The sequence below is a fragment of the Pavona decussata genome, unplaced genomic scaffold (assembly GCF_977016875.1).
Source record: "Pavona decussata unplaced genomic scaffold, jaPavDecu1.1 SCAFFOLD_47, whole genome shotgun sequence".
Lineage (NCBI taxonomy): Eukaryota > Metazoa > Cnidaria > Anthozoa > Scleractinia > Agariciidae > Pavona > Pavona decussata.
Window position 1 is genome coordinate 1,233,549 of NW_028145469.1, and position 13,780 is coordinate 1,247,328.

The 13,780-nt window shown below is 39.4% G+C and overlaps 3 protein-coding genes across 3 annotated transcripts; 1 reads left to right on the top strand and 2 right to left on the bottom strand.

Annotated features, from left to right (window-relative positions):
* Positions 1-4,891: 4,891 nt before the first annotated feature.
* LOC146482178 (sterile alpha motif domain-containing protein 3-like) lies at positions 4,892-7,442 on the bottom strand. The gene is made up of 2 exons (XM_085107343.1): positions 6,773-7,442; positions 4,892-5,669 (listed from the first exon to the last, which is right to left on the bottom strand). The coding sequence occupies exons 1-2, from the start codon at positions 6,849-6,851 to the stop codon at positions 5,263-5,265; spliced, it is 486 nt and encodes a 161-aa protein (XP_084963469.1). The 5' UTR covers positions 6,852-7,442; the 3' UTR covers positions 4,892-5,262.
* A 2-nt stretch (positions 7,443-7,444) lies between these two features.
* Positions 7,445-8,512, top strand: LOC146482179 (uncharacterized). The gene is made up of 2 exons (XM_085107345.1): positions 7,445-7,750; positions 8,312-8,512. Exons 1-2 carry the CDS (start codon positions 7,601-7,603, stop codon positions 8,336-8,338), a joined length of 177 nt encoding a protein of 58 aa, XP_084963471.1. The 5' UTR covers positions 7,445-7,600; the 3' UTR covers positions 8,339-8,512.
* Positions 8,513-8,978: 466 nt separating this feature from the next.
* Positions 8,979-13,006, bottom strand: LOC146482180 (uncharacterized). Its single transcript, XM_085107371.1, has 8 exons — positions 11,747-13,006; positions 11,451-11,559; positions 11,100-11,263; positions 10,781-10,860; positions 9,969-10,437; positions 9,723-9,794; positions 9,472-9,622; positions 8,979-9,385 (listed from the first exon to the last, which is right to left on the bottom strand). Exons 1-8 carry the CDS (start codon positions 13,004-13,006, stop codon positions 9,030-9,032), a joined length of 2,661 nt encoding a protein of 886 aa, XP_084963497.1. The 3' UTR covers positions 8,979-9,029.
* Between the last annotated feature and the right edge of the window lie 774 nt (positions 13,007-13,780).

Genomic DNA, 13,780 nt, shown 5'->3' on the forward strand with positions numbered 1-13,780 from the left:
TTTGTCTTCGTGTTCGCTGCACTGTTCATCATGGCGGCGGCGACTGGAGTTGGCGATGGAGCGGTCTGCAAAGACGCTAGACATTGTTCTGCCTCAGCCACGCGGTGTTGAAGGGCCTTTACCCAGCGTTGCTTCTCCAACGCAGCCTCGGCCAACTCCAGATTTTTTAGTTTTTCCAACAGCTGCGTTTCTTCGTCGTCCTCGTCTACGCTCTGTGCAACTTTTTCGTCTTCGCTCTGTGTAACTTTTTTGACACTTTCGGAACATGGATTCCCGGTTGAGAGCTTGGCCTCTGGTTTATCATTTGGGTCCAGAGAAACAGCGCCATCTGAAGGCAAACCCGTCGTTCCGGTACAATAAGGGCCCGGCTCTCCGAACGTGTGGATACTGTGAGGGATTTTGCGTCCCGAATACTTTGGTGTTCGCTTACTTTCTGCAGCCAGGTCTGTAGACTTGTCGTTCTTTTCGGCCATACTTCTAATCAACTACTAAGTTGTACTGCATGCACGCTAGCGATAGCAATAAGCAAGTGACCTGGAGAAAACTAACACAGCTCCTAGTCTAGATTATTAGGCAATAGTACTTTAACTAGCACGCTGTACTTGTCTAGTACCTACTATCTCACGTGACTTGCTAGAGACAGTAAAAATACAAGGAACAATGAAACCTGTAATAGCGTGGTACTAAGACTGTCTGAGTCCCATACCCCATGTTTGAGATTTAGACGGGCATCAACTGAGCTGATGCTACCCTAAAACACACACTCCAAATGAAGCCACTTGGGTTGTTTAACTCTTCAACAACTGATCATGATGCAAAATGTTGAAAAGCATTTTAATGACCATTCATTAAGAGATTTATGTCAATCACCTTTGATTTTCCAGAAGCTTTAGCTGCTAATAACTCCTCTAATTTTTTTCTGTTGTGGCTTGTCTCTCTGCAAGGGCTGACAATGCTTGGTCCACAGAGTCAAAGCGTTCATGTATAGTATACCTTTCATTGATGTGGCAAACATTTCCTAAAGAAGCATCACCATAAATCGTGCAGATTATTACAAAAATGTTGTCCCAACGTTTTGTGATTTAACACTCAGCTGGTCATTAATAAGCTGTCCCATTGCCTGCTTTCTCCAGAAAATTACCATTGTGCAGTCATATCCTTACAACTTACTGTAAAAAATGATAAATTACAAAGCTGAATATATGGCAATTTTTTCCAAATTGAAGTTTTGTTTAATCACTGAAAAATGCGTGCTTTAACGACTACTAGGAGGTACCCTGTGAAAACTGTATGTGAATAGCATGTGAAAACCATGTGAAATTATGCACTCTCGTAAATCGGCGATACGGCGGCGAATTTTCGTTATATAGTTAACTGAATTAGTGTTTCCGAAGTAGATTTCAAATATTGAACTTTCTACGTTTGGAATGACTGTCCTCGACTTTTTAAATTGGAGAAATTAACAATCAAAGGTTGGATTGTGGACTTAGAAATGACCTTTAACCTGAGAATTTTTTTTGGAGAACAGTGGACAATCATTCCAAACGTGAAGCGATGGAGATATTTAATCTTTATTTGAAACGCGTTTTTGTTTGATGTTTTCTCTTAAAACCGTCGCCTACCTGTCAAATCTTTGCTTTTTTCGCAAAAACGATTACGTGACATGTCACGTGATCTATAGCACTACTTATTATGCTTAGAAATTTTAAGAATGATAAGATCTTTTTATCTTCCAAATTTCAATTTAGTGCCATTGAATTTGTTAAAGTTATCGCGAATAAACCATTTTTCCTCTTAAAAGCCCTTAACCCAGGCCTTAAACGGCTTGAGTTGTACAGATCTACCCAATAAAAGCATAAAATCTTGACCTAGAGTTGGTCATATTTTATTTAGAAAAAAAAGTGGCATTCACTTTAGGGAGTTAAGAGTTAAAGCTACAATAAAATAGAACACATGCATGCCAAATATGCAATTTAAAGGTCAAAAATAATACAGTAAAACCCCACGTATAAGAACCTACATTCTCCAAGTTAACTTAAACAGTTTCTTATGTAAATTGTACTTATCACGAAATTAGGCTAAACAGGTTCTAAATAGCTAGGTTCTTCTTTTGTTTATTATTTATATAAATTATGCACAAATTGTCTCCAAAATGACAGTATAAGCACTTATACAAACCCTATATGCACTTTAAAGGTACACTGAATGTAACTTACAACCGACCCAAACATTGTATACAACTGTAGATACTTTGTTTGATTTACAGTTTTTTTAGTTTTGCCTCTATTTGATAATAAGAAGAACCTGCCTTGAAATTCTAGCCCCAAGGGCTAGGTTCTTATATGCGGGGTTTTACTGTATGCAATTCAAAGGTCTAACAGTTTTTTGGCAATTTTGGCCTTTTGTTTGTACCATCACTCTTGTCATTGGCAGGTGTGTTGTCTTTATTTTCTTGCTGGCCATCGTCACTTTCCAAAACATAGACATACCCCTTATGTTTCCTTTTTACTGGGGCTTTGGATACAGCAGGTGCAGGTGCAACAGCTTTCGTAGTAGCAACTTCTGAAGGATGCAGAGTTGTACTTTTTTTAGCGTTGCTAGCGCTAGCAATCTTTTTCAAAGGCTTTTTCTTGGTAGCAGCAGCATCTTTTGAAGGAGTTGCCTTTTTAGTGTTGCTAGCGCTAGCAACATTTAAAAGAGTTTTCTTAAGCTTGGTGGTGGTGGCGGTTGAAGATTTTTTGCTCAAGCTCTTGGCTTTTGGCCCCATTTTCAGTAACTGCATAAGGGGTCAAAAAAATGTCTCGTTGAGCTGAAGAAAAGAAAGGGAAATGTGACGGAGCTTTACAGCAACAGGCACCTGGGTCTTTGTATGGATGTGAAACTGAGCTCTATGGGTGCGACCAACTTCGGAATTGTCATTGGCGAAGACATCTCTATACTCGTCCAGAAGAAGTTGGAACTCCTGTCTCTCAGAAGCTGTTACTTCGCAAGAGTTTAAGTCAACTGCCGCTGGTCCTTTTTTGGGCGTTGTAGGTGGAGGGGGTGGGCCCTCTGAAATGGTGTTGACCTCAGGACCTTGTTCTTCTACCTTTACTGGCGAAAGTTCTCCAATTCTGGTACCTGCAAACAGCTTAACAGGAACTTCACTGTTGTTCATGACAGTGACAGGTATTCGGTTTTGAGGTCCCATTGTCACTACACTGGCTCCCAGCAGAACATTGAGGCGGGCCATTTTGTCCATGAAGGGAGAAAACAAAGCATCTTTGTCGCATTGGGCATAATCAAATGTACCAGCCCGAACAAAGCACTGCGAACGTGGCGGGATGACATGATCTGAGATGAGTGAAACAACTACAGGAGATAGCACAGATCCATGTGAACGTTTCTCTAAAATCAACTTGGCATCACCATGGGTTAGTGTGTGATGAGTCCAATCAATCCCAAAAGAACCAAACTTTTCTAGAGTATCCATACCCAGGACGGCTGGAACATCCAGGTTTTGGATAACAAGTAAACCAATATTATCCTTAGAAACATGTCCTATCTCAATGTTAGTAACAATCTCACCCAGACAGCGTAGAGGACTTCCGTTTGCTGTGGCAGGAATACTCTGTGGAGGGGAGAGCTGCGACTTTTCAATGCCAGGTAGTCTAGAGCTGATACATGTAACATCAGCACCAGTATCTAGCAGCCAAGTGCATTTCACATTTGCAACTTTTCCTGCTACATGCAAGGTAGATCTCCGTTGTGACCAAGAGCGTTGTGGAACACATGAGGCACTTTCAGTCGAGTTAGACACCAGTGGTGGCCTCGTAGCACTGGCGCATTTCAGTTTAAATGAGGTGACGAACACTGACTGGCCACATGTCCCACGCCTCCACAGTTAAAACAAGTGATGGATCCTTTGGTACCTCCACGGGGGGCACCACGATAGAAACGGCCCCTGTTGCGCCCTCGTCCACGAAAAGGAAGAACACGACTACAGTCCCTTTGCAAATGTGAGGCAGAACCACAAGCAAAACATTTCCGAGGTGTAGAGAACCTGGGGGTCGATTGTTTTAATGAGACAGCATTAACATCTTCAGCATCAGAGGTAGTTTGTCCTTGGAGTAGAACTTTAAGCTCACTCAATTCGTTGCAAAGTGTATCCTACAGGTCAATGCTCTGGGTAGGATTTACAGAAGCTACCTGTTCGGCTGAGGCCTGGGTACGCGCCAAGACTTCTTCGATGCGAGGGGCTTGTTTGGCAAGATTTGTGTAAGACTTGTCAGGGTAATCCAACTGCAATTTTGAAGATATTGCCCGAGGAATCCCTCAAAGAAACTGTCGAGTAACTGCCTTCTGTGATGGTTCGTTGAGAGCTGTTCCTTCCCAGATACTAAATGCATCCCGAGACGATCGCTCTAACACAGCAAAATATACTAAAAATGACTCGCCGGGTTGTCGCATTCGAGCGAGAAAAGCCTGTTCAGAGGACGCCAGGTCTTTCCAGTACTCGGGGATGATTGCTTTTTTCAACTTAGGCCAGTCTTTTCGATCTTCCTCGGGCACTGTCAATAAAAATTCCACCTTGTCATTTGGGAGACCGATAGCAGCCATTGCCTTCATCTTGTTGTTGTTCCAGCCACATGCCGCTGCGTACGTTTCCACTCTTAGAATCCATTTTTCACATCCTCGCCTTGTTTCCATAACAGTCTGCATCTATCGTCTTCCATCGCACCGCTGCCACTAGTGTAAACTCAGAAACAGGTGTCCAAACTCAAGATTTATTAGGGCTCAACAGAATGTAACTCGCTCGTCGCTTCACCTACACTGAAACTCACCCTGACATCCGACCCAGTCTCACTCGTAATAGATTGGCCCAGTTGGGTCCAACTTCAGACTGTCACAATATTGTTGGATATCACCGCATTCAGTCCTTGTGTGCTTACCAAACAAGGGAAGTAAAGTTAACAAAATAATGTATACCTTATATTTCATTGTCAGTAACTTTGCCAGTTCCATTCTAACAAGACTGGTACTATTTGAAGAATAACCAGAAAATTAGAGAATTCCTTTTTGGGTCATTTCTTGACAGCTAGGAGAGCTATTACCTGTTGATGTTTTTATCTATAATTTATTATGATTTTAACGATTAGATATTTTTATTTGATATTTTAAACTTATGCATCACTTACATGCCTATGAAAAACCCTGACTGGAAGATTCAATAAAGTTTTACTTTTCTTTTGCTTTTTTTTGTTTAAAGAAAACAATTATTGTCTAGAAACCCTCTTTCTTTAAAATGCTGTTGTTTCTTAGGGTTAACCTCTTCAATGGTGTGGACATTAACGGACAATAAGACGTTTCAGATATTCGAGTTAACGTATCACTCAAATGCCTTGAACCATTCAATTTCCTGAAGCCTTCACAAAGTTGCTCCCGAGGATCTGACATGACATGACTGTAGCTTGTTTGCTTTTCATCTTCCTTTGCACTGGGGGCTTCTATGGCAACAGGAACCTGGGCAACATCCTCTGGAACAGTTTCCACAACGATGTTGTTTGTATTGATCTTCTGGAGTTTCTCTATAGCTCTAAAAAATTTCATCCGGTGGCCAATTCTGGGGATGAGTTGTTCCAGGGCTCTCTCAGTTAGAGCTAGAAGAGCCTCTCCATCAATGTCATTTTCTGTTGATTAATGTGCAATGATAGATGCAATGTACAGGATGTTGTTTAACAATTTGTAGTCTTCTCAGGTACAACTATGTAGCTTAATGCAGGGCAGAGCAAAATTTGTTTTAACAAAGTGACTGTTCAACAGGTGACAACAATAAAAACTAATTGTTGGGGAATAAGGAATAGATGACAGCAACTAAGAAGGATAGACAGCTTATTCTTACCAATATACCATTATCCACAGGACGCACTCTGACATGTAGACAGAGTTTCCAACTTGATTAAAAAAATATTCAGTTATTCAGTGAATCAGAGCTGCCAATAAATTCAGTATCCCTTCTGAAAATTCCATACCCCAAAATTTTAAGTGAACATGAATTAAGCTTTAGTGGCACAAGAGTAATATTGGGCCATTCCATTTATTATTCGCACCCCCCTCCTACTGAGGGCTTTTGTGTCTACCCCTATCAGAAATAACTTTTCAAGACCCCTTCAGAAATTAAGATCAAAGTGCCGACATATCCCCCCTCACGAAAAAAGAAAGAGTTCAAAGATACCGACATAAATGCCCCCTCAGAAATAACTCTTTAAGACCCCCTCCCTCCCCCTCAGATTTCCCAGTACCTCAATAGGGGAGTGCAGATATTAAATGGAATGGCCCATAGGGGTCCAAAGTACAATACCTCAAATGCACTGAAAACTCGTGACTGGCCTGTTTGTTTCTTTACAAGTAATCTAGACTTGACTGCATTTAATGTAGGTTCAAGTACGTATATGATATTGCTTAGTGAACCGTTAGCCAGAAATAATCCATTCAGTTAGGGACGCCCAGTGATTTCCCGCCTAAACACACGTGCGCTTGTATGCAAATGAGGGTAATTTTGTATCATGTCCGCCGGGAAATCCACCTTTTGTCTTCATAAATAGACAGTGATTCCTTTTCCAAAGTTAAATTCTATCTGGTCACCGTGCTCATAAACCATGAAATATTCTCATTAACACTGGAACTTGACCCTTAATAAATCGCCTAGGTACTAGCTACAATGTACATAAATGTACACAATAGACAATGCTAATAAACCTTGTACAGTACGATATTGTCTATGATTGCTAACCGTGAAATAACGAAGCATACTCTTCAAAGCCATTTTCAACGAGCCATACCTCCACGTCTTCAAAAGTCTTAAAAACCATGATTAATCCTCGAAAACCAAACTCAATTTGGAACCGCTCGGACACCTATCCAGTTGAGAAAGAAAAATTCCCCTTTCCAAATTGCTTTATATACCGTTAATTTTCCGCGCTCATTTTTAGATCACGATATGATTGGTTCAGCACATCACATGGGTTTACTCGTATTGATTCGTGCTCTACAGGAGCAGCATCAAACGTCACGATGTTTCATCGTCTGGTTGCTTACCGCCTTTGTGGCATTCCGATGTTGTTATTGTTCCAGCTTTACTGGTAATACATTCCAAAAGCTCCTTAGTCATAACAAGTTTATTCACAGTCTTGAGCCAAACTTCACGACAGCATGCAGACAGCATGCAGCGATTGTGGTCAATCATTTCAGAAGTTTAACTCGTTTAAATCTCACATTCAACGAAAACACAGCGAGAACATTCTTGCTGATAGACAGGAAAATGAAGTCGCGATAGAAGACAACGACAATCTGCACGCAAATTCAAGTGAGGAGGAGGATCATGCAGAGGATGTTGTTAAGGAAGAAGAACCCAGGAAGTTCGTCAATGAAATGACCAGATTTTTAGCTTTGTTCCTTTTCATCGCCAGAAAAGTCGAATCACTTTGGGCGGTGCTTAGTCAGATGCACTCGGGCATATCAAATAAGCTGTCTATCATATTTTTGTTTTCTCCGCTATCTGATTGGTTCACGGCTCACTTACCAAACCGCATTGTGCACATTCTTTTCCTGTGCATTCAAAATGGCGGCTCGAAGAGAAAAGGGATTTTACGCGTCGCTGAATAGCGTATCTTCGGTTAATATGCTTCTGCAAGCGAAAACACAAAGAATAAAAGGAAGAGGACGGCTCTGGGAGGTGGAGCGTCTCATTGCGGATAGAGAAAACACTACGGTAAGTGGAATTTCATCGGTGGTTATATCATCTGCTGCAGCTGTGGAAGTGGTAATTCTGTTGTTAAACTCATTATTTGCAACGAGAGCTCTGACATGATCGGGAAAAGGAAAGAAGATTTAGTGTTGGTTTAATTAATCAATAATTTAGAGTTCTCTTTATTTTTATTCGCTGACAGAGGACCACTGAATACTTAGTTTTGTGGAAGGGTTACTCTCCCTATGATTCAACATGGGATTGCGAATTTACGAGTTATTGATACTTGCTGCTTACAATAATTCTAACAACGTTTTCCAATTGATGTTGTCAAGGAGAATATTTTATTTATAAGTTAAGATATTGCTCAACATTTTGCAATGACCTGTTTTGTTTTGATCAGTTAAATAATTCTCTTTACTAATTTTGTTGCTTATGGTGCGTTAGGTGTTGAGAATATAGTATTGATCAATAGCGGATGCTTACTTATTCTATTACAACTACAAAGTTATGAGCTTTAATGCATGACTAAAGTGAAAAGAGGTTATACAATTGTTCTCTGACTCAGTTATAATTCCCTTTCAGATTTTTCAAGAATCCAGTGCCAGGTGAAGTGGTGATCTTTGGTGAGGTGACCACGCTGCGGATAGCTGTAGAGCGGCACCTCAAAGCAAAGAGTCGATCACCTGTGACCATCAACTTTAGAGGAGATGTCTACAGGTGTCTTTTTGAAAGGAAAGGGAGTTTTCGTGATGGATGGCACCTGCTAGACACATCGGCCTTCCCTACAAAATATTTTCCTGTATTTTGGGACCATTGTGCTGATTTGCATGGCCAGGGGATAAAAGTCTTCTACCCTATGAAGGTAAAGCACTTTATCTCCTGGTCACCGAAAAAATAGTGTAGGAGAAGGCCATCATCCATCCCCAAGGGCTTTCCAGGAGAAGTTGACCTTCTCATTCATAAGAGTAGCTCTTGGGGATACCTCGGAATAGATCAAACCCTTCACTCCCAGAATCAAACTTTGAGACATGCAATGTTGTGCTACTGTTTGAGTCTACCTATGAAATTATATGCTGCACCCAATCTAACGAAAGCTAGTGAGTGGTACTTTTTTGTGATTATGCTACTTTTGAGAATGAATGAAGTCCTTCAATTTTTCCAATCAGATGAAAGCACAACAATTTTTGTTTTTTCAAAGGCATTGTTTGCTCTTGGGAGTGAAAGTGTTAAGAGGATATTGCTTTCAACTTTAAGTGGCTTTAAATAATTATTGAGGGGGTTTATAAACAAAAAGCTTAAATCATTTTTTGCTTCGTTTTGATTTCTTATTCACACTAGATTTACTGCTGTTTGTAGTCTGTTTCCGTCTTCCCCTTTCAATTTCTTTGGGTGGGGGCTCAATTGCTACTGGCTCGTTGTCTGTGGGAGTCGCTTCTAGGGGCTTGTCATAGCTGAGACGTTTACGTGCTTTTCTTTTTGTTTTGATGTTGTCTTCCCAGTACTCTACATTTTTCTTTGTATAACATCTAGGCTGTCTTTCTCTATGTTTCAAGGAACGAATGCGGTGTTCTGCTCGTAGTATGTCAGCAGAGTCATCAGTGTGATTTGTTTTGCGCTGAAGGATTCTTCTTGCATCGTCATTGTTTTTCTCCACACCTAAAAAAGAATTTACAGCAGGATTATGTAGTTTCTTTTTTGTTTTCATAAATTTTTGTTCTTTTTTTTAATTTCTTTAAGTTTACCTTGACCACTAAACTGCTTCAGGTTGCCATTTTGAGTGACCATATTGGGAATATGGTATGCTGCAGTGTGCATGTAGCATGTGACACGTTCTTGTGCATAACCAAGCCTCTTTTCCCCTAGGGCAGAAAATGTTTTAATCCAGGTTTTCATCTAAAAAGAAAATGAAGATTAAAATTTATACAGCACAAAGTTCTGTCTGAACAGAAATCTAATTGTGTGTAAGTGATTATGCTGTTTTCCTCTGGACTACCTTTTGACGGTACTCGTCAACACTAGTTGGTTGAAAAGATGAGATGAAATTAAAGTACATTTCAGCAAATCCCTGCAAGAATAAAAAGAAGGCAAAAAAAAACATTAAATTAGAGAAATACACAAGAAAATGCAAAAATTAATAAATATATTGTTTGGCACCAACTACAACAAAATTAATATATTGAAATTGTTATTTTCTGAAATGTCTTGATTGATGGTAATTGCAATTTACTTCAAAAGTTACCTTCCACAATTCTACCACTGTTTTGGCCGTGTTCTGCTGGATCAGGGGTTCTAGTTTGCTCGGAAGATTTTTCAGGAGTGTTTTCCTGTCATCCCCCATCAGGCTTGTCCATTCCCAAGTCCCAGACCCTTTGCCATCTGCGTTCCTTTTCTCCCAGAACGAGACACCACAGCTATTGATTTCCTGGATCAGCTTGTCAAGGTGTACTTTTTTCTTCCCAGTGATCCAAGCGTCTTTCTCATCCCATTGCATCCCATCTTGTACTATGTTACCAATCAAGATATCTGAAATTCGGAGCATTAAATGCAGCTCATCCAAAATGATGTGATCCAGTGGGATGTTAAGGAGAGGTTCATGTACACAACAGTAGTTCTCCCCCTTGGACTTGCAAACACGTTCCTTTATTTCTTCCAATGTCCGTCTTAGAGGGTCACTGTCATAATACTGGCTTGGCTTGTTCATGTCTCCCCTTAAACAGAAGTAAATAATAGTACTGTATATCATACAGAGTATACGATAATTATTTGTGGAATATATTATTAATACATAAGGATTAGTCAGTACAGCATCTGAGCAAAAACAATATTAGTGTGCACATATACACCCTGTTAAAAAAATGCCATTATTTGGGATATTAATATTAATTAATTAATTATATTAATAATTATATTCTTATCAGGGTGAAAATTTAAACCTTTAATGTTGTTCTGGGAATTCAGAATACAAATGTTATTGAGTTAGTAAATTAGCTTATTACAAGTTAGCATTCCTTGAACATCAAGGTTGTGATTAGGTAAATTATTATATAGTACCCGTCTTTCTTATGAACTTTGCACCACAAGCAAGCGTAGGTAGAATTGGCTGCACTGAGTCCCATAACCAGCAGCAGAAACTAGAAAGTGAAAGATAAAATGTTTTCAAAAAGGGTTACACAAGCAGGGTACATTAAAAAAAATGCAGTCTAGATGGATCTGTGAAGATCTAAGCATGTCTCAAACAATAACTAAATCTCAGAACTTCCTGTATGATATAAGGAAAACCTTTTCTCATGTATTCATGCCTTAAATGCTCCTGAGTGACCTGACTTTAGTACTTGCACAATCACAAATTAAACGTTTCACAATGTTTTACCTTGTAATCACCTCCAAGAAAAAGTTCAATGTCCACTCGTTTTTCATCAATTGTTATGTAGCCACTCTCCTGGATCTCATTCACATCCTCAAACACTTCCTTAAAGCTACTGGCCAACGTCTCCCTGCTTTCTGGGCCATTCACTACAGCAATGGTGTGAGTACCTTATTGCAATGAAAGAAATGAAATGTACATGAGTAATATTACAAAATTTTATTTAGATTTTAATCATTAGTGTATTTGAACTGTTCGAAATAATGTTATTGTTTTTAACGAAGAATATAATCTATTACAAACACAAATTTCTGTGTCGATCATGATGTTTATGTTTTGTTTGTTTATATTATTTACCTTTTGATGAGAGCAAATCATCTTTACTCTGAAGAATTGCAATGCTCAAGAGAATGAAGTTGCTCACTCTGCTCATCCGAGCACCATCCCCACTCAGCTTTACTTTAACCTTCTCTCCCTCTTGAAGCAAATTGGTTTGTCTCTGCAAGTGTTAAATTGAGAATGCAATTTATAACTTGTGTAAATTTATACATTTTTGAAAAAAGATTCGTATGAAATTATAAAAATATAAGTCATTGGTAAATTTGCCTCTGTAACAAACAAACAAAAAATTCCTTCTTTGTACTAGCAAGTACATGCAATAAAAAATAATACTTGGGACATACCATGTGTTTTATTTGTTCAACTAGTAACTCTTTGAATGAGTATTGTGCTCCTGGGGCCTTGCCTGGAGTAGACTTGATGAAGCAGCCACTATTGAGGTCCTTTCTACACTGTTTAATGAGGTAGGACTTGGGCATTCCATCAACTGTCATTGACAACTCGTGGATAAACTCATCCCCAACACCAAACTTATCAATGAGATACAATATGCTTTCTACCTTGGCTTTGTCATCCTCACTTAGTTCATATTGTGTCTCGCTTTGGCATGAAGTTTGGTTTGAAGGATGAGACTGTTCTTCAGGTGGGGGAGTTAAAAGGCTGTCAGTTGAAAAGGGAGGTGATGGGTCAACAGATGGTAAGTTAGGCAATGGGTCAACAGGTTGTACATCAGGTGAGTTGCCATCTTGTGAAACATGATTAGGTAAGCATGCACTATTTGCAATCTTGAAGTCAACAGTGTATGTTTTGGAGCTATCTGGATCCTTCAATCTTAAGCAGTCAAGCTCTAGCCCAAATAATTTACTGAAATATAGAGCTTTTTGGGCTCTTGTTTTCAGTTCCTTCAATTTCTTGTTTTGGGCTTGTGCTGTTTTCAGTTTTGGAATAGCTGTGCCCCTAACCTTACTGAACTGATCTTTCTCCAGTTGTCTTATATATTTTTTCATAAGTTCATTTTCTTGTTTGCATGAATTGACAAGTTCTTTCTCCTGAAGCATTTCTTGTAACAGATCTTGTTTTTCTTTTTCAATGTCATGATATTTTTGCTTCCAAAGTTTAATTTCTGCCTCTGCGATATCCACTTTATGCTCTAGGCTGTTAATATCCAATTCCCATTCTTCCACTGAGGTAATGTCATCTCTAAGTATAGCAACCTTCTTGTAGGAGTCCAAGAATTCCTGCCTCTGTCTGGGACTTCCTTTCTTGTTTGTTTGTCTTCTTTTAGCATCAGCAACAGTGCAGCTATTGGACAGCACTGTTTCTAATCTCTCGCTTTTGCGGTTCAAGCGAAATGCATTACCAATACTCAAATTGATCAAGTCAATATACAGAATACCAGCTTGCAAGGTACCAGAAACCTTTTCTTTTCTCCAGTTAGAAAGTGCCTCTTGGTTGATTTTTAGCCAAAATACCACTTCATTGCTGTTTTCACGTTGCTGAAATACGTATTTGAGTGATGTATTCGGGCATTCAGAAAGAGAAATTATTTCCTTTTTACTGCTTAGGGAGGACATGTCAAAAACTTTACAAAGTATAATAGTAAACACTATAGTTACCGCATACAAATCGCGCGCTTTTTTGTCTAACTTCGCGGGATCTATGGGTAAACTAGTTTCTAGACTCCCCTCGTTTAAAAAGTCCACTGTAGGAATGCCTAGGACATTTTTCTTCAAGATGGCGGCGATGTTTTCACCGAAAGGATTTGGTTTTTCTCGTGTAATCATCGTGTCAGTTGCCTTTATGTCGCTTTTTTTGAACTTCTACAGTCACATAATATGGATTTTCAAAACCGAGCCCAGTTCTTGGCGAAATGCCGCTATATTTTACACAGAAACGGACTGATGTTGGAACTTATCGAATGGATGAAAAGTAAGGTAGGTGGCACTCATTGACCGGTCTAAAATGAAAACAGAATTTGGGTCCGCGAAGATCTTTCACTAAGACGCCTTCAAAATGGCGTCTTAAAATAGAACTTTACAAAATTCGCAAAACCGAACTGAATTTTAAAGGTTTTATGCCAGAGGAAGGTTCAAAACAATGTTCGGAAATGTGTTAATATAACTAGATGCAAAGTAGACTGTGACGTGGAAAAGGCTTTACTTCCCGATAAAAGAAAAAACTTTTCCCCACATATTTTCTGTAATGAGAGGATCAATATTAAGCCCAAGAAATTCTAAGTGTCGCGTTTCAACTGCGCATGTCGATTCGCTTTTTCTGGCGATGTAAAACACAAGGAGGAAAATCAGCTAAGCCAGCGGGGGATCGATGAAATTCTCGACCGCACAGGG